Source organism: Theobroma cacao, chromosome 4 (assembly GCF_000208745.1).
Source record: "Theobroma cacao cultivar B97-61/B2 chromosome 4, Criollo_cocoa_genome_V2, whole genome shotgun sequence".
NCBI classification, from domain to species: domain Eukaryota; kingdom Viridiplantae; phylum Streptophyta; class Magnoliopsida; order Malvales; family Malvaceae; genus Theobroma; species Theobroma cacao.
In genome coordinates, this window is record NC_030853.1 from 8,116,178 (window position 1) to 8,141,997 (window position 25,820).

Consider the following 25,820-nt stretch of genomic DNA (forward strand, 5'->3'; position numbering starts at 1 on the left):
TTTAATGGATCAAGTCCACTAGTATATCCATATGGACAAAAGTTGCTACTTAATTGACATCATAATTAATTAACAACCTTTCAAAAACCCATAAAAAAAATAAACGCGAATTTATAACTTAGTACCGAGACACTTGAATCACTTTCAAGGTACTTATATTTGGATTTATGATTTTTTTATGATAGATCTTTTGACTTTTATATTAAGCAATAATTGTTGTAATTTAATAAAAAATTAAAATTTCGCATTCAAACTAACGTTAGCAGCAGAGCCATATGATCCATGGTAGCTGTGGATTGCAGGTGAAGTTAACATACGTACATTTTGGCTTTTGGCCAACAAATCAATGACGTGAAACTCTCAATAGAAATGGTTTTTTTTATTATTAATTTTATTAACCTACAAAAGACACGTTCGAAAAATTTTCACCTATCCTCGTTTATTTTTGCCAATTTCAAACCCTTTTAAATCAGGGTTTAAGCAACTTTCTCATTTTTTAAATTCTTTTAATTTTTATTTCATATATTTTTATAATAAAAATAAAAAAATAAACAGAAGATAAACATTAATATAAAATTAAAATACAATTAGCACATAAGAAAATATCAATCAAACAAAACCTAAAACAATATTAATCTAATAAAAATGTGAGAAAAATGAGTCCCTGGGCAATATGCATTTGACACGTGGCAACCAATTCCCATGTCACAATTTTTTATTAATTATCACATTAGCAAAATTAAATATTTTCTATATTTTGCACCATCAATTTATAAATGAAAATATAGATGTCAGTACCATCTTATAACCACATCGTCATCAATAAATAACAGTTCCCTTTGAAAGTGCTATCAATTAACCTTGGCTCATCACAAATGCCAAAGCAGGAGACTAAATTAGTCAAAATTGGGATGGAATAAAATACACTTTTTGCTCTAATACAGGAATGTGTACTTTAACCAAGCAGTGCTAAAAGTTCACTACAGTAGCCTAATTGTCTTCAAGACAGGTTTCCCCAGAACAGAACATAAGCTGCATATCAGCATCATCTCTTCTAAATCCCTCTTCCTTCACCTCTTCAAAGAGAGAGAGAGAGAGATTTGATTACCAAGGATATAATGGAACTATAGAGAATACTTTTCCCAATTCATCATGCTAAACAGGCTGAATAACACCATCAATCCGTGTATTAATACTAAATTTTGGCTAAAGATCTTCATCTTCCAATTTTTGAAAAAAAAAAAATCTTCTAACAAGTATATCATTAGGTCCTTCCAGCAAATGAGAAAAGTGAGACTAAGAACTTCGAGCATGTGGTACTCTTACAACGTTAAATTTCACCTGATATCTTCAAGGGCAGCAATTTCCATTGAAACCCAATGCTTGAGACCAGCAGCACCTGCACCACCCAATTCAAAACCACAATTAGGCAACCACACCTAGCCAAAGACCTAAAAATGTATCAGTCACCATAAAAGTATCTGAAAGACCTAAAAATGACCTTCATTTCACCACAAACTCCAAACCCATATCCTTAATATGCACCAACAAGCAAAATCATCCATCACTTTCGTCGGAAACAGCTCAAAGAAAATCCAATGAAGCAAAACTCAACCACAACCAAACTTGTGTTTGCATGAAATAAAGCCATAAAGCTGATAGACAGTGAGATTGTTATATATCAGAGAAAGAGATAGGGAGAGATTTCAAGGAAAAAAGATACAGTAAATAAAAGAATAAAAAGGACAATAGAATGACTACTGTAATAGTGCACTCATTCGACTAAAATGGGAGAGTTAGGAGACATTGTAAGATTACAGGGGTGAAATGAGACAAAATTCAAGAAAAAAAATACAGATAAAAAGAAAAACTGAGAATAAGATGTTTACATGATGCTGCACGGAAACATGAAATTTTGCAAGCAATACAGTCCAGCACCCCAGAATGAAGCTAATAATATGTTCTTGAACAACACAGTTATTAAAGTTAAAGGTGTTAATTGACTTGTACAAAATTAAGAACTAAAATGACGTTCATGCAAAGTTCGATGGTTAGATGATTATTTTACACTACTTTCTTTTAGACATTAGGTATAATACTAAGACTCAAAAGGTCTGTAAACAACATTATCTTAGATAAAGAATGTGATTGACTAAACAATAGAGAAACTAACCATTCAGCTAATTGTGCAAATTACAAGCCAAAGTCTTGTTCAGCTCGCTTCAGCACAGATGTCACCCTTTTGAAAAATTCTGGTTCCTTTTCTTTGATATCATCAAGAGTCCTCAGCTCATGTTCATCAGCCTTCAAAGAAAAAGGAAATATCACATTACAAAGGAGAAGAGCAAGAAATTACTCCACAGCGAGTACATGAAAGCAAACCAAACATTAAGTATCTTGTGGGGCGGTTGCTTTCATGCAATCTTTGATCAACTCCCAGAAGTAACTAATACAGATTCAGATAACAACTAAGACATAAATGTTCACTTTCCCTCCTCTAGGATCACGTTTAATTGTGTATATATATATATATATATATACTTTTGTTTGGAAAGGCTAACCCAACCATATAAATGGAGTTCGGAACTTGGAAACCTTCAAATCCACCAAGGGATTAGCAATACCAAAAAATGGTTACCCGTGAGAAAATTAATAACATGCAGGGTTCCATATTTTGAAGTGCATCCATTAAGTTAAAATTTTAAGATTGAATGCAACAACCATTTCACTCAACTTATCCAGCCTGGGAAAGTGTATATCCCATCTGTCAATGGGAAGATGATCTACAAGACCAAGGTCAAGGCAACAAAGTTATATGTGTACTAACAAAATAAAAAGGAAAAACTTAAAGTTCATAGGACATCTAGGCATGGCATCAACAAGATTGTCGAAGTAGAACTTGGTAAAGCAAGCCTCAAAGAAATAAAAAATCACCCTTTTCATTTACCCTTTGAATCTTTTCTATTCAAAACTTCACTTGGTTCAATGGAAATATCAATTCAACTATTCATTGCAACCTTAATCTTTTTCTACCAAGCTTATGATAAGGTTAATCTTTCTTCTTTATCCCTAGTTTAAAGGAGATGTAAATGTGAACTGACAAGAAACAAATACAACAAATGAGTCTCATGGACTAATACCAAGTCAACAAAATAGATTTATTGGGATTCAAGAAAGACAGATATACCATGTTTTTGCTAAGAGAATACCTCTTTAAACTTTAAAAGAATTAAATTTGATACAGATGCTGGCTTTGCCTGGTCCCATCTGAAAAGAAATAATGGATAATGTGCATTAAAATAAATCCAATATCACCTGAAGATAAATTACATAACAAGTATGACCGTAGTTCAGAAACAATATATTGCTGTATATATACTTCTACCACAGTTCAAATATCTGATATTTAAGTCTATAATGATTACAAGTAAAACATATAGCAAACTTTGACAATTCAAACAAAAGATTATCAACTGTTCAATAGGCTGCACTCTGACTTGAACTTGTGGGACTGCAAAAAGACTCAATGCAGCTGGCTCAGTCTGCAAATAAGCTTCAGTGGTTATTCATGCACAACAGAATAGATAAAATAGAAATCCAGTGAAATTGAACCATATGTTATCTTAAGCTTTTGCAAATAGTAGACATATCAAAGAAATTATTTGAATTTTCCGAGGCTTGTTTGGATGTACGATTCCTAGACAATGGAGATGTCCATTCATGCATGTTTTGATAGAGATGCCACTGGCAGCACCATCTAAGGGTTTGGTATGATCTGTTTCGCTTTCACAAAGACACTTTATTGAGGAATATTTTCGCTAGCAGCACCCATCTAAAGGTTTACAAGAGGCTAAAGGAAGAAGGTTACAAGAAGTAAGCTCTAATTTGGGCTTTTATATGCACAATTTTAATTAGTTTTCAATCTCTATATAGTCAAATTCTTTTACTTTCGCCCTAGGGAGTGTAATTCCTATTGAAATAAGCTGTCATTAGTGGTCTACATACATAATCTAGGCAACCAATCAATTCAGAACAGAGTGCTCTTCAGAACTTCTGTTTGCAATTGAGGTGTGATTGGTGACTTGTTCCTAAGAATATGACAAAAGAATCACTAAATGTGATTGCCTCGATTTCTACATCCTTTATTTGCTCCATTGTTCTTGTTTGCTGTTTTGAAAATAAAATTGCAGCCCAAATGTCTGACTTTTCAATTCCAGCACTTGAATTGCCTGAAATTCAATTTGTCAGGTTAATCTTCAGTTGATTTTTAACCTAATTCAGTACTTAAACCTTGAACCTCTGATTCTATAGTGAGGTTAGTGCAGAACTTGAGATCCGGCATCACTTGTGGAGCTGAAAGTTTTCAAAACTGTAATCAGTTCTCAATTTTAATCTTCACAATTTAGCGCAAATAAGTTCAAGAATCACTTTTTCTGAGCAAAACTGGTAAATGTCTCCTAACTCATGAAATCTTTTACTTTTCAGAAAAATACTTGAAAGTTGAGAAATACACAAAATATATTACCCAAACAATCTTCTTAAAATTCAAAGAGTTACGATGACTTCCAGATGCAGTTAGTATGTTCTACAGATGGAGGATCTTTAGATTCATTACTTGGGAAGCTTTAGAATATGAGGGATGATTTACGGTTTAAAATTCAACTAAAAAAACCAATAATATCAGTTTGGTAAGTAACCACTATACTACTCAGGCAGTCGCTTTATACAATTAGAATAAGTGGTGCTGGCTTTCCATAATCACTTTTGGACTATGAACCTAAACAAGGGAAATAAAAGATGTTTGACTATTTGAGAAGAAACTTTGCAGGAAACTAATTAAAACATGTAAGCATATAATAATTTATTACTATTAAATGATGATCCTGAGATGAAATGGCACAGGTAGGATAGATAGAGAAGCAGGGTGAGAGATGGTGAAAAACAAAGAAATGGAGAGATATAGCCAGAAAAAAGAGGACAAAATAGAGAATCAAAGGAAGAAGAGAAGAACAGATTAAGGAATACTGAAGACCAAGAGGGATATCAGCAACATCTCCATAATTTAATACTAGAGATAGAAACAACATAGGTATTTATAATCTACTCCTTAACTGTAAATATTTGGTAAATAAGTAAAAACCAAATGAATTTCGTTTCACACTATTCTCCCCTTGTCAAAGAAAACTCAACCTCAAGTTGTAAAGTGTTGCAGTAGTAGAAATGACTGCTAAAACTCTTGAACAGAAATTGCAAGAATACATTCATCCTTAAGCATGAGTGGAACAATAAAGTCAACAGAAACTTTGTAACCAGAATTTCTCATTTTCTGATATTGCCATGGACTTGAGCCTAGATTAGGTTAAATGACATCAATGCAAGAATTTTCGTTTGCTAGCACTCCACTAGACTCACTTGGTTGACAGCGATGAACTTAGTCTCTAATGTTTTTTCAGCCAGCTTTCATACCTCGGCCTTTTCAGACTTCTATCTCCTGCTTCTCAACTTTTGATTAATTTACATCACTTTCCTCTTCTTCCTAGAGGGTGTCAACAACTACTCAAATGCTTTCAAAAGTCTCTTGATCGTCACGCACAATAATCTGACACATCCCTTTCACAACATAATTTTCAACTTGTCTCCTTTTTGAAGAATCCTTGATGAATCAGATCTAGACAATGAAGCCAAACTCTCTTACAATTGTTACTCAAATATATACTGCCCTTTCCATTTTCCAAGCATTTTCTCTTTATAGCATAAATGTATCTTAAAATCATGATATTCATAGACTTGAGGGAGGAAAACTTTAAGGATCATATTTATATCTTAAGGAAATCAACTCATCCATGTGAATAGAAGCTACATAAATATCCTTATTAGGTTTCAATTTCTACAAGTGATATGCCCATGCAAAAACTTCAAAATAGATGTTTTACCATATAAAATTCGAAAAATAGGACTTTTAAAGGCTGAATCAAACAAATTGGATGTCAAAAAAGGAATAAAAGATCAAGATTAGGGGGAGAGGGATTATTGCCTACTATGCTGATGTGGCATATGATAATGCGACACTGGCATGGCATTGATATGTTTTGATTGGCTGCCAAAGCTGACAATGATGCGATATGCTTTTTGTGGTGTTTGTTTTCTTCTCCTTTTCCAGCTAAGCCAAAGCCACATGGCAATAAGAAATCAAGTGGTGGGCTGGTCCTCTGATCAAACCAACAGAAACTAGAATCTGATTGTTTTCATTGCTTTTTTTTTTTTTAATAGCAGACGGGTTATTTTTGTCTTTAGGAGGAAATCAGGATCTCCATTCTCCTTTTTTTTTTTCTTTCTGTGCAGCTGATTGCAAACAGAGGCACAAAGGTAGCTCAACCTGCCTCAAAAAAAAAAATGACCAAAAATGTTTGCTTCACTAAAAATTTTTTCTACAACAAGGACAAGCTAACAAAGCAAGATTGATTTGCCCTGATCCAACTTGATATGGAATCATTAGGAAAGTCGAGGCTATGAACCACAGATATGTCAAAATACCTCATACACAGGCATCATATTCGTGTTCAACATAGATACACCTTTGGCACACTCAGATATGATTCTAACAGGACTGGACATGCTAAAATAATATAAAAGAAATTAAGACATGGTTAAGACATTGTAAAACTGATGGATATGCGAACATCAACAATTGTAGTGCCATTTATCAGAAAGAGACAGACGAGAAGAGAGACAAATGTTAAGAAGAGTTTGATCATTCCTAGCTTTAGGCTCAGGTTAGAAACGAAAAACTTGATAAGAAGATAATATGATGAAGGAAGTGGAATATAAGGATGCTGAAAGGAAAAATAACATTATAAAAGATAAGGATCGTACAATATGAATAAAAATGTCTAAAACAAAAATTTCTTTATTGAAGGATGGTACAATACGAATTTATTTATTTGCTAAAAGGAAGAATGATACTACAAAAGATAAGGATGGTACTATAAAAGCTAAATGTCTAAAAGGAAAAATGACACAATATGAATTAAAATGTTATAAAATTTATTTATTAAATATTCTTTTCTCACAAATTTTTAGTTTAATTTTATTTTATCCACTTGTTCAAAAATTTTTTTATTTTATCCAGATATTACAATTGTATTGGATTCAATAGAAATTAATTTGGCCTAATAGCTTGGAGGCTCAAAAATTTTACTCAATAAACTTCAAATACTTTCAACCAAAATCCCACATGACCTGGCCCAATTTTATAGTATAGTTCCCTAACACAAAAAACTTTACAGCATTCAGTGCTGGGCAACTACGTATAATAATATTTAAAAGATAAGGATGCTAAAAGAAAAAATGATATTAGATACGAGTGCATCCAGAAAAAAGGTGGAAATGGCACCAAGGAAAATAATAAAGAAAAGGATAAAATACCCTGACCCTCCTAAAGTTTAGTCATAATTCCGCATGGGGTTTATTAGTTTTCGAAATGGATAGTCTGCACCAAACATTTAAACAGCGTTGGGTAAACGTGAAATGCCTAAAATATCCTTCTTCTTTCTCCCCTCTTTTTCACTATTTTCCTTTCTCTCAAGGCGGCTGGCGGTGCTTAAGCCAGCCAGCCACCTCGCGGCCAGATCTCCCCAGGGGGAACGTGGGAGCACCGGCCACCCAAAGGGGAGCACGGCCCCCAAATCGTGCTCCCTTAAGGGAGCACCGACCTCAGGGGAGCATGATTTGAGGCAGTGCTCCCCTCTGGATGGCTGGCTAGGGGAGAGGGAACGTGGACCTCAAGGGAGCCAGCACTTTCCTGGGCTCCCCTTCGGTGCGAGGTGGCCAGCCAACGAGAAAAAAAGGTAGAGAGAAATTTTTAAAATGAAAAATTAATGAAGGGTAAAATTGTTCAAGAAATATTGCCACATCATCAAACTAATGGAAACATTAACGGTTGACTAAAACTTGTGTCCAAAGAATGATATTCTTTTACGGCAGATTGTCTATTTTGAATACTAATAGACCTGCAGCTGCATGGAATTATGACTAAAACTTAAGGGGGTCAGTGTATTAAACATATCTACGGTGGTTTGGACATACAAGATGAAAACCTCAAATGCTTTACCTACATTGGAAAGGGGAGGGGAAGACCAAAGAAGATATAGAAGGAAATAATGGAAAAACTACCTTATGTTCATTGATCTTACTAAAGGTATGATCCTCAATATAAGTACAATCATATAATATGATTCAAGCAGTTGGTCCTATGTATTAGGGACAGGCTTTATTTGTTGTATCTTCTTGTCTCATTTTCTACAAGTTTGCAAGGTATGGAGGGTGATTCTTAGCAACATCAAGTACACGATACACTATTTCAGCTTCTCGAAATTCAAAGCTTCGGAAATAGTCAAAAGGTATGAAATGCATGTGTGTTTGTGCAATCACAATCAAATTGACTATCTCACATCAACCCATGAGAGACTCTGCAACGAAGTTTTATTTAAACAAAAGTACAAAATCTTTAACCATTAGAGCATTTTCCTTGAACAACATCTCACAGTTCATACAACAATCAAGACTTTAATAGTATCAAGTACTAAGATCATTGTCCATTCTATAGTTGGAATCTTTTTACCTGATGCTTAAATAGTGTTTAGATCAACTGAATTAAAGGTTTTCTACATATAAAAAAACAATTAATTAATATCACCAATTATCAGAAAAAGCATACTAATATTATCAAGTTATACCAAATAAAATTCATCAATGCCAAATGCTCTAAGGTATACAGGATGAAGCAAACCATACCTCACAAGCATCAACTCATTAACAGATCGCCACATTCCACGCCCCACATCTTTTGCAGACAGCTCTCTTGCACTTCTCCCATGCCACAACTCTTTCGCAATGTACCTCACTTCCTCAACATCAACCTACAAGAAAATGCAATAGGAAATGGAAAATAAATCAACTTGAAGACCAAAAATATTAATCTCAGACATGGAGCATGTATAAAAAGAATTAGATTCAAAGTCAACAAGTATATAAGCTGAGTTTAAAATACCATCCTTCTTAGAGCTAGACAAAAGACCAGCCTGAACCAGAACCCACCCTCACCACCAAAGAACCCCACTCCATGCATCTCTTCTCTGTTTCCACTTTCCCTTTCTCAAACCATCCAGTCACCGTCACAAAACCAAAACCCAGGCCAGCCAGCCAGCCTGATTCTCCATGGCATCTCTGACCATAATTTCTCTCCATTCTTACCTTTGGTTTCTCAATATCAGTCATCCCATCACTCTGAACAGTCAAGCCTCATCAGACATAAATGACATATTAATTTGGGAAAAACAAAAGGCCCACTCATTAGCATGTTTCTTTACTTAAAAATTGTTCTGTTCTTCTCTTGCTTGATGCTCAAAATGGTTGTTTACAGTAATTTGTCGAAAAAGTGTTGATTCAAGGTTATTTGGTTGTTGGTATCAAGCTGTTTTCTGGAAAAATTTTCTCTTCAAACTGATAAAGGAGATAGAGTAACATTCATGACAGAATTTGGCTGTCATGGCCACTATTGCAATGATGGACTATTATGGCATTTTATTGCAACCGTTACGTGCTGCTGAGTGTGTGATTCAAATTCAAAAGGCAATAGCAGCCAAAAGCAGATGCATAGGCTACCACAATTAAAAGCAGCCAAATGGTTTGAGCAGCTTTAATCTAATGCTACCAAAGTGCAAACGTTTGTTAGACAACCTTTGGTGAAATTAAACTGCAACATAAGTATTTTATTCACCACTCACAGTAATATCTTTCCATCCATAATACAATCCTTATCACAGGTTATAGTAGCGATCGTAACTAAAGATGAAACTTTATGAGTTTTAAAGGTTGAATCTATTATTTGCTTGAACGATACTTGAAGAATGATATTTGATGGCCAATGATTTATGAACTTATGAAATTATTCTTCTAGGATATAATGATTCTTTAACTGTTTTGAAAGAATGATGTATTGAAATGCTCTTGAATGATCTATATGATATATTGAAAATGGTGCTTAATCTGGTAAGGTGTGTGTAGCTATACTTATTGGGTTAAGGTTTGCTCATTCTTTTACTTATATTTTTGTAGATGACTAGAGATGAGAGCCTTTAAATTATGGGAGCTAAGAGAACAATTTGAGAAGTCTACCTTAGTGTGTTAAGAAATAACTAGATATGTTAAGACTCTATTATGTGTAATTAATAGTTAAGTTTCTAATTGATTTAATTCATTATATTGGAGACTTTAGATAAGTTGTAATAGTTTATATTTTGAATATATAAGAAGACAATTGTCGATATGACTTTAATTGAAGACTTTTATATGAATAATAAATAGAAACGCTTCATATTACTTTTGGGACATATTCTCAAGGTAACATGACTGTGTTATGTCTCGGTTTTAAGACGTGAAAAAATTCACCCATAAAAAAAAAAGAAAAAGCACAAATCCAAAAGTACCAAATTCCTACAACACAAGCAGAGAAAAGAAGAAAGGGACGAACAAATGATTAAAGAAAACCTTTAAATCATCCAATCACTGCATCAAGAAAATTGAAAAAAAGTACTTGAGATACCACAAAAGATAGCAAAGACCAAGACCAAAATAATCTCAAACAAACTATCTCAAACAAAAAGAATGCAGAGGCAGGTCCTACCTGGACTTGCATGGCTGAACCAAACAAAGACTCCTCATGCTCAATAAGCCGTTGAAGAAGCATCTGGTAATGATCTACATCTAAATTTACCACTGGCTCTGTTTGAATGTGCAATCCTGCAAGTTGTGTAACGACATAGGAGGCCATAACCTGTCCAAAAATTGCAGGGATGGTACCCAGAACAGGTATGATGCGGACCCTAAACCCTGGTACTATCTGACACCAAGATAACAAGTTAGATTTTTAGATTACACACATAGGTACATACTAACATAAACCAAAATCTTTTTCTTTTTCCTCTCACCAATAAATCTAATTATTGCAAAAACTAGGGCCCTAATGCTATGAAGTTAAAATAAAGTAGCTAAAAGAAACACAGCTCTAATTCCACCACCCCAAAAAAGTTTAAATTCCAAATTCTGTTGCGATATTTTAGGCGAAATTTCTCCATTGATGTGCAGTAATCACTAAATAAAGTACTTCGAAATTTCAAAAGTAATAGAAGCATCCTCACTTGATAATCTGAAGGGTTCTCTTCTTCACCACTTGGCCCCCTAAAAGGAAGCAGCTTAGCTTTAGGTTTCTCTATAGAGAAAACAACAGGAATTCCACCTTCAATGCCATAATCTTTCCTTAAACGATGTCTCACCTAAAAGTAGGAAGTTGACAAGGAGTGAAGTGACGAATAGCAGGAAATGAACCACTAAACAATATCTTCCCAATGCAAAAGATAAACAAGGGTAAAATTCAATCTCCAAAATTACTACACATGCATAAAGATATTCAAGTTTTTCCAAGCCAAACAGAAATCTGGCTGAAACCAACACCCCAAAATAAACACCATTTAGATCAGCAACAACCCATTGTAAAAAGAATTGACAATTTCAAAACAATTTCACTGTATTCAGAATCAATAATTCAAACTACCAAAAGCTCAACTCTCAAGAATTTATAATAATACAAAACCTCAATAAATCAAAATCCAAAGTTACTGAAACTAAAATAACTTAAATTTCGTACAAGCTAAACCCAAAACCCTAATATAAACTAAAAATACCAATAGGATCCTAATGCTCTATTACTAACCAAAAGAAACCAAAAAATCCAAAATATCCTAAATTTAGATAAAAATTCAAGTCAAACCCATAAAATATAAGAAACTAGCAAAAAAGTTAAATAATTGAAGTCCTCAAGCACCTTCTTTCCTTCCTGCATCAAGCACCATGCCCGACTCAACTATAAACCTAATTTTTTTCATTATTCCCATCATTCTGCCATCAAATATTCCTATTTATTAGCCCCAAAATTCCTTACCATTGTGCCATCATTCTGTCATATCAATTTCAGCTCCCCCCCCCCCCCCCCCCCCAGGGTCCTATGTTATACTTTTTAACTTGCTATTGCCAATCCATAAGCATTAGTGCATTAACATTTCATTTCTAGAAAAGCATCATGCTCCATTCCAAATGGTTAAAAAAAATTTTTGCACACTATTCCAAAGTTGTAAGCTAAACCCAACACACTCATAGTAACATACCTCTCAGTTTCTTTAAATTAATAAATTTGAATGTAAGCTATGGAGGTTTCAAACAGAAAGAAAATTGTTAAGGAATCTCAAGTAACCCTTTTGGTCAAGGAGAGGAACCAAGTAGAAATTACTGGACTGTAAAAGAGAAGCAAGAACTGTCCTACAACATCAGGATTTATCTTTCCAGCCTTACCATTCTTTGAAGGAAAAAGAAAATGAAGCAGAAAAATGTGCAATTGTAAATCCGTTATTTAAAGAATGGTTCTAAGTTATACTTTCATTTAATGTCAAAACATGATTCAAAAGAAAGTATTGATCTTCCCAAATAAAATGTACTTTGTATTAAAAAAAAAATTTACCAATTTAGATTGTTAAAAGCATATTACATATCATTGTAAACAAAATCTAACAATTTCATTTCAATATATCAGAAAGCATCATAACTAAAATAAACAAATTAATTGGGTAACCAGAAGGCAAGAGGTGCTACCAATCAATGATCAAAGCAAAAAGACAGAGGCACAGAAATATATTTCAACTAGTTAGGGCTCCAAAAATTTGAAAACTGACAGAGTGATTACAGCTCTAGATAACGGATCATTCGTTGACTCTCTTAAATCAGCCACACGAATTCTTGTTGGGTCAGCTCTTGCTCCAGCTCCTGTAGCAGACAGTACCTTCAAACCTCTGCGTACACATGCAGCAAGAAGCGCCACCTATCACAAATGGAAATATAATCATCTTAAGTTGAACCTCTGTAATTACAGCAGTCTCTGTAAATACAGAAATTATGTGTAACAAGCCAACAGACTATTAGCAATTAGCTGAAAGAAATTATTTTGCTTATTTACTCACACTTTAGACAACTCAGGTATCAGACAAGCACATTGAAGGATACCAATGCACTAAGATAAAAAAGAAAGAACAAGACAAAGAAAATAGATTTATACAAATTAAAACACAACACATTGACTCCAATGTTATATACTTCATATCTAACATGTTGGCAAAAACTCGAAGTTCATAAGTCATGATGGATACCTTTGTGTCAATGTTATCAATGCAGTCCAAAACAAAATCAGGGTTGCCAGAAAGAATTTCTTCTTCAGATGACACATCATACAGTAGCACCTTCGCGTCTATTTGGCACTCAGGGAAGATTGAAGAAAAATGCTTCTTGAGGCACTCAGCTTTTGGGATACCAACATCTGCTCGTGTTGCAACAGCGTGTCTATTTAATGATGAAAGTGATACCTTATCATGTAATCAAGAATAAGTACAGATTTCTTATAAATATAAAATTTTAATGCAGATTGTTTTTGAAAGAAGTAAATCCATGCTTTGCATGCCCCAACCTACTTATGCTATCATTTCCTTCCTCTAGTAGCAAAGCTAATTAGAATATGCAAACATAATGTGAAATTTTATATAATTGTTAAAATGTTATTACATGTAGCAAGTCTTTGAAAGTGCTAGGAGCATGCCAGAAAACAACGAGAAGCTATTGTAAAACAACACACCAAATAATAACAAAAAAGGTAGAGTCCAGGCTCCAGGTTATTTTACGCCTAATATTCACATTAAATTGGCATATCGTTTGAAATAAAGGTAATGATGATGCAGCAAGTCATTTCATGATTTTATTTCAAACCAAAGGGTAATCCTCCCCAAATTTCAGAATATTTCTTTATGTTATACATCTTAAGCGTCTACATATTTCATTTATTCAGTAAGCTAGTTAAAATTTTGCTATATATTTGCCCCTAGAAAAATCAGCCATCTCAGCCGATATTAAGTAGCGTTTTTAAACCTGGACCAGTAAGCAAAACATTCAGTCTAGCGATCTATCCAGTCCAAAAGTGTTCTTGTAAAGAAATAGACTGACAGGAATTTGATGTTTTATACTTGTCATGCCCCCAACCCAAGGATTGAGGACATTGAAACACCATGCACTCGTGGAACAAATCCCATAAGCATGTAAGGCAACAAATATCTAACCAAACCAAAATCAAAATCTCATAGTATCTCCAATAATTCATTTTATAAAAATTCATGACTCTAAATTTGAAGAAAACAAATTACTCAAAAGATACAAAACTTCCATCTAAGCTAACAATTCTTCTAGAACCAATACGAAAATAATCACAACCAAAGTTAGAAAAGACTAAGAGCCTGTTTGGCCTGGTTTTTTTCTAACTTAAAAGCTATTATGAAGCTCTTATGAAAAATAATAGCTTTTAAAATTAAGATAAAATTGTTTGGTAAATTTTTTTTTATAAGTTATAAGTTTGGTTAAAATTATCATAAAAGGTATTTTTTTTTTCGAGATGGTAATATTGTAATTATATTTAACAAATGAGGATATTTTGAAATAAAAATAAAAATTCTCTTGCATTTTTGAAAGAAGAGAAGAAAAAGCTCCTCACAGGAGCTTTTCCAGAAGCTCTTTTTTTCAAAATTTTATTCTTTAAAAAAAAAGTTACTTTTTTTTTTAAGAGCTTTTCAAAATTTATGTTTGGCCTGGCTTTTGCTTTTAAGAGGTAGATAAGCTGAAAAAAAGTCACGCCAAACAAGCACTAAGAACAGTTACTAATCTAGCTAATACATGCTCTCTTCAAAAAAAGTCTACTCCCCAAAAATGCAAATATCAAAATCTGAAAAAAAAAAAGTAAACGAAATGAAAAAATTGTGTACAACAACTCAACAAGAAACCAGCATCCCCTCAGTTGGGTTAACCAAACTTCAAAACCTTTAGGCTAAATTATCAGATATAATGATTCAAAACCAAAATAGGACAATCTAATATTCATAATTATATTTATTCCAAAATTGAATATTCAAATAGCCATGCTAACAATAGTTTACAAAATAATAAGTTCATAAGTCTCCGATAACATGCTATGGCCACACTTAATCACAGTGGCATAGGTCAAATCAAAAACAAGAACCATAACTAACTCTAGTGGCAATAGGTCAAAAGTATATCAAAAGCATCTGCAGATGGGTGCTTCTATAATACGGAGACAAGTAGTGTTGCAACAAGTAAAACTAGATGTGGTGGACGCAGGGGAAAGGAAGATCGGAGCAGTCCTTGAGACGTTGAGTATTGTGGCTGGCAATGATAGATAAAATTTAGGAAAAGTCTAGAGAAAGTGAGGCAGCAGAGCAAGATGGAGAATTAGGAGGAAAAAGCATAACAAGAGAGAGTATTCGGAACAGCTTAAAGAGGGAATCTGTTGAGTTTCAAGTGTCGCATTGATGAATTGTCTCTATATATAGACCAACAGGGGTTACTCAAGAGTAATATGCACATAGGAGGAGTGGTTATTAAGAGCAAATATGTACATGATGAGAGAAACACGTTACACCATTATGTATAGTGGGTTTTTTATATATTCATGCCGCCAATGCCATAGTGGGTTTGTGACACTCAGAAGTGTCACTTGTTACTAAAAAAATAGGGGAAAGCACTCATACTTCAAAGAAAAGTTAAGAGGAATTCCTTTTAACTACATCCATATCTAAGCCACTAAGCGAAACGCACTAAAACATCTCAAGGATGCAAGTAACACGTGAACCCAGCCATCTGTCCCAAGTTACTTTCACTGATGCCATGTTCTACTTGTTCATTGCTCTCTGTACAGTCATATGATACTGTGAAATAACTTCATGTAATATATTACACGATAAGACAAATAACATATTAGTAGCCAAAATCAAGCATCAACTATCCTAGTAGCCTAATAATCCAAAAAATACTCAAAATTAGAAAATCAAAACTATAAAATTATCAAAACAAGCCATGACTCTCTATTAATCATCCTAAGACACTTAGGGTATCGCAACCTCTCTACCTAATGAGTTTTGAAATGTTTTTGAAAAGGAATATTCTTTTATAATTTGAAAAACATAATAATATTTAGAAATTGGAAAATTATAAGTAAAAACAAAAAACCAGTATCAAACATGATATTTGATGAAAAAAATTCCAATATTAGTCAAAACTTAGTTTCGCAGATGTTTCACAAAACAAAACAAATTTTTACTAAATATACTTAGAGATAATTTACCAAAAAGATATTTATTCAAGCAAAAATCAATAAAATTTATATAATCAAAACTTCTGAAGTTTATAGAAAAATGGCTCAAAGATTAATTATAAATAAATTTTAAAATAATTAACAACGTGTTTTTCTAAATTCAAAAATTTCAAAAGTTCATGGTCATTTAACTCAATTTAACCTCTTGTGATATATGACCTAAGTCAAATCTTGAGTTGAAACCAACACTATTTGAAGTCCACAAAAGCCAAATATGATTCAGTCACAAGGAAGACCAGAATTCCATTTTCTGGCAGCCAAAAGTTACAAAATGTACACTGATATGCCCAGAATTTCTGAGTTTTATGGCCATTTGGCTGTCTTTAAGGCCTCAATTCTCTTAACACATAAAACCCATAACCAAGCCATCGAAACCAATAGAAAGCTGCATTTAATACTACAAAACCCATCCAAGACTCAACCAATGCATCACGGGAAAGTGGATTTCTGGCAACTGAATATTGAAGTTTTGAAACTATCAAAACCCCAATTTTCAAACATTCAAAAATTGATTTCTCTCAAAATAGAAATCTAAATGAGTTGCCACAAGAACCATTAGAAAGATCTCCACGAGACATTTTGATTGGTATCCATCATGTCGCCAAAAGGTTGTCAGAGCAGTGCTTGTATTATTGAAAAAATCTAATAATACTAAACTAACACCTGGGTTTTCTAGCACAAAACTCAAAATACCATAACCTAAAAGATTTTTTCAGACTAGTCTTTCCTTAATCTTGAGTTTGAAAAACTTTTTTCCCAAAATTTCAGCCTTCCTCTCTCTTCTAGGGCTTTCTTTTCCCAATTTTGCCTGTCTACCAGACTAAAAGAATAACGTATAATAGGTTTTGTTTCTAAAGTAGGGTTTTAACTTGCCAAAGTTAACCATTCTTTTACAAGAATTGAGCATTTTGGGCCAGTACTACAACACTAGTTGAATACTTGGTTTTGTCCTTTCTAAAGTTGGTGATAGTGACACCAAAATGAGCTGTCAATGCACATCTTTTCTTGCATTTAACTTTTCAAATCTCATCTGAAAGCAAATTTAATGGCAGCACCTTTCCTTTTTCCTTCCTTGTCTCTAGCTGAAACCTTCACCTATTTTCTTTTTCAAAGTTTCTCTCCCTCAAGTAAGTCTGAACAGATCGAGAGCTTCTTAGTTCTTTCTCATTTTCACTTCCAGTTTCCAAGCACAAATGTAATTAATTACAACACTTATTCTTTCTCTCATTCATTGTTCTATTTCCTTTTTTGAGCCAATAAAAAATCTCTCTTTCAACTTCACGTTATGTTCCAAGCTTCTTCCTTTGCATTTTTCATAGTTTTTTGTAGGGTGTTGGGGTGGCTAGTGCTAGTGTATGGTGATGATAATTTTCTAAAGCTTCTTTTTTTGTTTTCAATTTGCAATGTAAAATACCAGATATAACCCTAGATCTATAAGATATTACAATTACGCCCCATAAATACAATACAGTGACAAAAAATCTAAGTAAGCTAATCCCTTAATTAGCTTATTAGCATTCTGCATCACAATGATTTCTAATCCCGTCACTTACCAGTTAAGACAGATCTTAATAATGTGAAATGGCCATAAACTTTTTAGTGAATGCTAAAACAAATAATATGGCCTCACATATCCCAAAAATAGACAAAACTCCATTTCTAGGATCATATTATCCTGCTTGAGTTGACATTTACTGAAAATTGATGCAATAGGAAACAAAGTCACGATATCTTCTAACTACGGTTTAAGTTTTGTACAAATTTAAGAAATTTAAGAGCACTACAATCCTTAACATCCAGACACCCAGCAAACTTTCATACTGTTTGCTCAAAAACAAAACAGATATAAGACAATAAATGCAATAGATGGAGAAGAAGGTCATAGAGAAAATAGCATATTGACAAGAAGGTCATAGAGGAAATAGCATATTGACATAACAATTTGATCTAACAGAAATTGTAGCTAAAGGACAACTTGCACCAGGGAAGCAAAACTGTTAATACAAAGTTCAAATAAATAGGCAACATTTTACATACTAGATACTGACAAAGCCCAAGTAAATTAACAGTGGATTAATGACACATATCAAATACCTGGTCAAAGTCCACCAATAGGAGCTTGCCAACTCCTGATCTCAAAAGCATAGATGCAGCATGACTTCCAACACCTCCAAGACCAATGACTACAACATAGGATGTTGTAACCTTTTGTTGAGAGTCAAGGCCAAAGAACTGAATGTTCCTAGTAACACACAACAAAGAAAAAGATATGTTTTCACTTATTCTCTCAATATGTTGAAGAAGGATAATTAAATACTCCTAAATACCACACTACGGCACATCCTACATATGAATATTGACCAATCCATAACATCCGTAGTTCAGAAAAATAGTCTATGAAATTTAACAGGAACAAACATTCTCAGAACTTCACCATTACAATGATTATATCCATCACAATGTAAAGCTCTAACATGATATCTCCAAAAGACCAAATGGTGATGCAATGCATTAACTAAAACAAATACAAGATTTGTGAGCAATAAAGGCCAAATAGTAGCACCATTTACCAAAATTATTTTGGCAAACCATGAAATTTTTTATAAAAGTTACCATAAAAAACACTAAGCCTGCTCAAAATTTGTGGGTTGACTACATCAGTAAATTGCACCACTATAATATCTCTTTAAAGTTTCAAATGCTAAAATAGCCCTACTCATTTCATAATCTTAGCATACTCAACCATTTTCAAGATCAATTTCTCAAAAATGACCAAGCTTGGCTCTACTAGGACTAGGCTTGTTTTCCTGGGAAATGTGCTTGAGTTCAAGTTGAGCTTTCCATGTTTTGTTCAAGCTCAACTCAATACAAGACTGTATAAGGTTAAGCTCATTTGGATTGACCAAAATCAGCAAGTAACAAATTCTTTGCTAATGAAAAAATTTAAAAATTTATTCCAAACGACATAACACACTTAAAGATATCAAAAGGAATTATTTAATTTTATACCCAATTACCCATAAAAAATTGGAGAAAAAGAAGAAAAAAAAGTGTTCCCAGGATATGAGCTACAAAAATGACTCGGAGAGTGAATGGGAAAGCTTAAAAAGATGCGAATGGAGGGCTTTTGAGTCATGAAGACCAAATGAGAACAAACTTGAGGCCAAGGGGTGAGGCAGAAATTGAAGAAATGAGTGAGAAAATAATGTGAAAGACAAATGAGTCATGCACGGGGAAAATAAAAGAGAGGTCTCTGTGTGTGTGTGTGAAAATAGAGGTTCGAGTTACTGGAAAGGAAGAACGATAAGAGAGGAGAGTGTAGGTGAAAGAGTTTGGAGGAACCATTGAGCAAGAGAATTGAAGAAAGGCAGAGCCAAGACATGTAGAGTCTGTTTAGCCCAGCTAGAGCTTCCGTATGAAGTGCTGTCCAAGAAGAGCTGCTCTAAAATTGCAGGAAAGATAAGCTCAGATAACATTTTGAAAACTTAATACAAAATTGATGTAGGATGTAAGAAACTATTTGATAATATTTAAATTTATTTTTAATAAATAAAAAATAAAAGGCTCAACTTTACTAAACAAAACTCTAAGTTTTAGAATCAAGGGAATAAATAAAATAAAATAATTTTGTATTAATTAAAAATAATAAAATAAATTAAACCAATAGAAAAAATTGAACTAAATAAAAAAGATGAATATTAAAAAATATAATTCTTCCTATAATTTTATGAATTACTTAATGGTAAGCAAGAATATAGAGAAGTTTCATTAAATATTTTTTACTATACATTAGCACTTTTTGAAGAAGCTTTGATTTGTAGCTTAGTCTAAAAGATCAAAGGGCCTTCTCACATAAGTCAAAATTTTTAAATTTTGAGAGCCAAACACATTACTTCTGCTTTTGTAGTAAGAAAGCTCTTCCATAAGCTACGCCAAACACCCACTTAGGGTTTTAAATGGAGTTTAAACACCTCAATTCACAGCATATACATTAGTCATTAAGAGCAAATCTGTCAAATATTTAAAGTAAAGGGTACATAGGTCTTTTTTGTACTAAATGTTTTAACGTAAATACACAGGAGACTACCACATTGGTTGACTCTCAAGCTTGTCCAATCTATTATTTTACCATATCAAAACGGCTCACAACATTTGGGGTCTAGCTGTAATTTTAAAAAGATCGTGGGTTTAACAAAAATTCTAGAAGGTGGCTAAAATGAAGTTAAAAAGTAAAAGTATATAAATCTAAAAAGTAAAACAAACAGATAAAAAAAATATAAACAAGCTACTCAAGAACAGACACGCTAAGCTCACCTATGTTCAAGCTTGGTTCATTTATTAAATGAGTTTAAAAATTTTGTTCAAGCTCACTTATTTAATTAGTAACCAAACATAAACAAGCTTAAATTGAACTCTTTCATGAGTTGTTCAACAAGCATATTGGTTCCTTACACCCCTATATGTAGACATTTTACATATTTACAAAATTCCTGGTTGTTGTCCAATGTGATGTTTGAGACCTCATATTGTTTGAACAATAACCCGAAGTCCTCTTGATTGTTGAAATTTTGCCCAGGTGTTCATGCACGTCAAAATTTTTGTTATAACAAGTTTAATATATAGTACAACAAATTTCATTGCAATAAACACTTTAGATATGTTCACAACAAGAAAGTGCAGAGGACATAATGTTCATATAGAAAAAGACCAATAACATGTCAGAATACGAGATTGAGGGCAAAGAATGACTTAAGAATTAGAGGAATGATAAAGAAAGAAAACCACAATTCTCAAGTATCATTTCAATCGCATAACAAAGGCAAACTTTGGAAACATAGTGTGACCAAAGTCAACTGGACAAATAAAATTTACCTAGTCAGTTGTTCGGAAACTATTTCATCTGCTAGAAGGTTCAAGCCAGACATCCCAAAATTTCCGTTTCCAGAATCAATCCGGCATTTGACAGTTTTCTCTAATGCAATTCCAATTCAACTTAGTAACAGCAATCAAAGACATGGAGCAATAACGTTTTCAACAATTTTCTAATATCATAACTAGAAAGCTTAACAGGAAACAGTTCAAATTTGAGCAGCAACTGATATTAAATATTTAGAATGACACAATTAACAAAGCCAATTGCCTCTTATTATATTCTAGCATGTTTAGCCTTTTTGTAAGTGTTGTATGTCAAGTAGAGCATTGAAAACCAAGGTTTAAAATAATTGCTCTTACTCATCACTTGTGACTAGCATACTACACATTCAAACAAAAATCAGCAACTTATGCAAGTTTATTTAGAAGTATAACTTATAGCCAACAGGAAACATCAACAACCGTTTAGCTTGGTGGTACCTCCACCTTAAAAGGATTTCAGGTGTTGTTTGAGAGTATGAATACATGTGATCAAAAACAATGGCCTAAGGACTTAAGCATACCTATCTTCAAGAAGAATTAGAGATCTTATTTGTGTAGAATGTTTTTTATCGAATTTCCTGTTTTGCTAGGATTAGAAGACAAAGGTTGTAATTTACATATACTCAGAATTGTCAATTTCACACTTTAGCTTCCGACTATTGGAATTGAACAGCATTTTCTCTCTCTACACTTTATTTCTTCTCCTTTCTCCTTCTTTACACCCTAATCTATAGGCAATAGAGAGAGTCGGATAAAGGAATTAGACAGATTTACCCCTTCTTACGTGAACCATCCAACAAATTTTAAAAAATAATAATAAAAATTTTATATTGGGTATTGGTCTTTATCAATACTTATAAAGTAGTTTGTAAAAATCAGTTTAAGCAACCAAATAAAGCAGAGGATTGTCAAAGTCAAGCAACGTGTTAAGAGAGGTCAAGGTTAAAAAAAAAACCAACAACTGTTACATTGCAGCTTAAGTTTTATCTTTGGCACCTTTAGCCTAATATAGCTTTTTATGGTATTGGATCTCACGAACTTTTATAAGGAAATAAACCACACTACCACGCTTTTCATTCTTAAGTAATCATGTGACGCGAATTTGTATGTCTACCACTGATATCTTCTGTTCATGTTAACTAAATCAATATAAGGTTATTTTTTAAAAGGTGTTAATGTATTTTTACATAACCTCTCTACTAAAGAGGCTACTCCAAAAACATGTTAGGAGCTGTTTCCTAAACAATCATGGATTCTTTATAGGTAAAATACATCGTGGCTCATAGTCATTGTGTGAGACAATCACTAGGAGGCTTATCACTCACTCTATACAAGAACAATCATGCAGATATTGGTTTCTCTAGCAGCTATCATTTTCAGCTAATCCAAATAGTAATTTATTGCTGCGGAATCATGTTTGTCACATTATAAGGTGTATTGATAATAGTTAAAGCATATAGAGATCAGAGATCCATCAAATGAGACAATAAAAGGGCAAAGCTTTTTCTTTCAGACAAAAAGCTCCGCATGGATGGTGATTCACAAGATAATCATTATGTAACATATAGGACAATACCATTCAATTTGGCAGCCTTTTTATCCAACTGATTTGCAACAATTCTGCAAAATACATAACAAATACAATCAACAACCATCACAATCTCCTCTTCTGAAGATAGTCATTAAAATTCAACAAATCGCATACAGGAAATAACCCATTTTCCATCTTTAAGGAAAGCAGATTAACTGAAAGATTGGATTAAAATTCATAAATTGATTTTTCTCCGCAACTAAAAGAAAAAATAATTACTTCAATACAGCGGCTTGAAACATAAAACTTCAATATTTAGACCCAAAAAAGAGAAAAGAAACGCTGAGCCCTGAAACCCTATTCAAATTTAAGTGAACATGGCCGTCGACTAACAAAGCCTAATGAACATTGTTAATGGAGAAACAAGAAGATTTTGTATTATTGTTAAATTTTCAATCGAAAGGATAAAGAACAAGCGAGGAAGGGCACCATCAAAGAGAATGGGAGTGTTTGAGTTTCATGCAGCAACGAGAGAAACAATGAGATGATGATAAGACACTTGCCTTGGAAGAAGCTTAAGAATAAAGAAGGTTGAAACGGCACCGGCAAGAGCTCCAGCTCCCACCAACACCAAGCACTTCAGCTTCTCCTCCATATATACTTTTGTTTTTTGTTTCGGGTTCTTGAATCTTCAGTCTCCGCCGCTCAGGGTTTTTGGTAAGTGAACGTTGGAAGTGCTGCAGAAGAAACTAAACTGAAAGGAGGTCTTTTTGTTTTTCTTCTTCGAAAATAAAATCGAGGCATAACTTCTAAAAATGTTCGAATTATGCTCCTCGCCCCTGTAGCTAGTTTATAAAAATGTAAATTTAATCGCTAAAGAATAATTTATGTAAATTGAGTTTTTTTCATTTTTAAATTTATTATTAATACTAACTTAAATCTTAATACGGTTTAAATATGTTAATATAACATTAACTGGATTAATAACAAGTTGTATATTTTTGAAAGGTATTGGATTTCATTTCATCAATCTCTTTTGTAAAGAACATAGCAGCTACACCTCTACATTAACGAAAGCCCCTTAGGGCTTCCCAAAGACCGTTAGACACGTGACTATTTTGAGTTGGAGAGGTGGGCATTTAAGGGATGCTTTGAATTGGGCTTTAAGGTCGTTGGCGTGGGCTACATGCCCGAATCATTGTCCAGGTTGGCATTTAAGTGATGTTTTGAGCTCGACTTTAAGGTCTTTGGTGCAAGCTACATGCCCGAATCATTATCCAGGTGGGCATCTGAGTGATGTTTGGAGCTCGACTTTACGGTCTTTGGTGCAAGCTACATGCCCGAATCATTTTAATAGATAATAATTTGAAGAAGGTTTTGCAGAGTTTGGTCCGCCTTGGGTGGCCCACATATGAGCATCAGTTTTCACTTGCCTTAATTTTTTATTTTTTCTATCCGCCTCATTATTTCCTTCATGTCCCTTGCTTTTTTTGTCTTTCTACAGTGACGTTTGAGTTTTGGGTTTATGGGGATTTGTACTTGATGACTATGGTTTGTACGGCCAATTAACATGGGTTGCTTGAATTTAGTGTCGTGTACGGCTCTTTTAATCCTATCTTCTCGATGTTATTTATGGATCTTCAATTGTCCTTGCTGGGATTGTTTAAGGGGTTTCAGAAAGTTAATGATGTATTTCCAGTCTTTCATTTTCTTCCTCCTTATGTTTCCCTTTTTTTCTTTTACCACCTATGCTTCTATGCGTGCTTGTGTTTACCGCTTGAATTTCGCCTTTTGGAGTCCAGCATCGTTTATGTCCTTTAAGTATTTTTCCTTTTTCACCATCTCTGCCTTTATGTCTTCCTATATTTTTTGCACCATTCGTCCTTTTTGATGTTCTGTGTTTGTACAAGCTTTAAACTTTTATTGATAATTTTTAATAATTCGATTTGAAAATTTATTGCATGTTCAAGAATAGCATATAAGTTGATTTGGTTACGCAGATATTTGACTAATTTGAATCTAATAGTCGTAGTTTATCTTGATATTGACTAAAAAGTGCAAAACTATCTCTTTCTTTTACTAATTTATCAAGTCATTCTTGAAGATTCAAAATCTCATTTTTCATCTGGATATTTTAGTTTCTATGCCTTTAGTGTTTAATCAACTGTAGCATCATTTGATGGTGAAGATTACATTAATTCACCACAACTTTGACGACTGCTCCTCGATCGCTACCGGTGTCCGAGTCTCGCGAGAAAACCCACCAAGTCCCGAATAAGCCTTATTCGAAAACCTTTGTATAACAATGAATCTATTCCACCAATTTATTTAATTTCTTGAACCAAACATCCTTTACGTAACATAACTTGAACAATAACTATGATAAAACAACTCAACTTTTATTCAACATGATTGTAAAAGTACATCAAGGTGTTTAATATCCAATCATATATTTTCACTAACACTATTTACAATCAAAATGGGTTACAATTGACTCGACCTCTAGCAGCGGAGTGACTCGGAATGAAATGCTATGAGATGCCTTTACCTATTCGCGATGGACCATGAGTGCCGATGATTGCATGCTAAGCCGATCGCTATTTGCAAAAGGGAAATGAGGGGGTGAGTCTCACAGACTCGGTGATCATCGATTCCATGAGTAGGGAGTAGATGGGAAACAAGCTTAATGCAGATCAATTGAATGATAAAACCGGAATGAAAGTAATAAACTTAGAAAAATTAATCACATCCCAAGTAAAGTGTTTGTGCCTTGTAAAAATGATGCCGTAAAATCATAATGCAATATTTCACTTGGCAAAACAATGTTGGAAACAAATGTAGCAAAACAAGGTTCAATTATAGAAAACATCACTTGTTATCAAAGTACGAGAAACAGTTTAAAAGTATGCACGCTCCCAAAATGTGTGGCATGTACACAAATCAACTTATAAAAGCCACCTAAACCAAATCATGATCATTAAATAAACATTGAAAACTTTTATTCAAAGAAGGGGAGCTGCAGAGAAAATTTAACTCTCCACCATGTAAAAGAGTACGCGTTGA

At 33.6% G+C, this 25,820-nt stretch overlaps 1 protein-coding gene across 4 annotated transcripts; it reads right to left on the minus strand.

Annotated features, from left to right (window-relative positions):
* Positions 796 to 23,601, minus strand: LOC18601308 (tRNA threonylcarbamoyladenosine dehydratase). Of its 4 annotated transcripts, XR_001927649.1 has the most exons (14): positions 23,321 to 23,601; positions 22,803 to 22,846; positions 21,185 to 21,284; positions 18,407 to 18,554; positions 13,254 to 13,466; positions 12,794 to 12,928; positions 11,199 to 11,333; positions 10,685 to 10,900; positions 8,794 to 8,918; positions 3,210 to 3,267; positions 2,174 to 2,304; positions 1,502 to 1,655; positions 1,342 to 1,399; positions 796 to 1,076 (listed from the first exon to the last, which is right to left on the minus strand). XR_001927649.1 is itself a non-coding variant. In XM_018120077.1 (12 exons), exons 1-11 carry the CDS (start codon positions 23,410 to 23,412, stop codon positions 2,194 to 2,196), a joined length of 1,377 nt encoding a protein of 458 aa, XP_017975566.1. In that variant the 5' UTR covers positions 23,413 to 23,600; the 3' UTR covers positions 796 to 1,399; positions 2,174 to 2,193. The 4 variants fall into 4 exon arrangements, 1 of the variants encoding a protein (XP_017975566.1); XR_001927648.1 differs by lacking the exon at positions 1,502 to 1,655; XR_001927647.1 differs by having other exon boundaries at positions 796 to 1,399.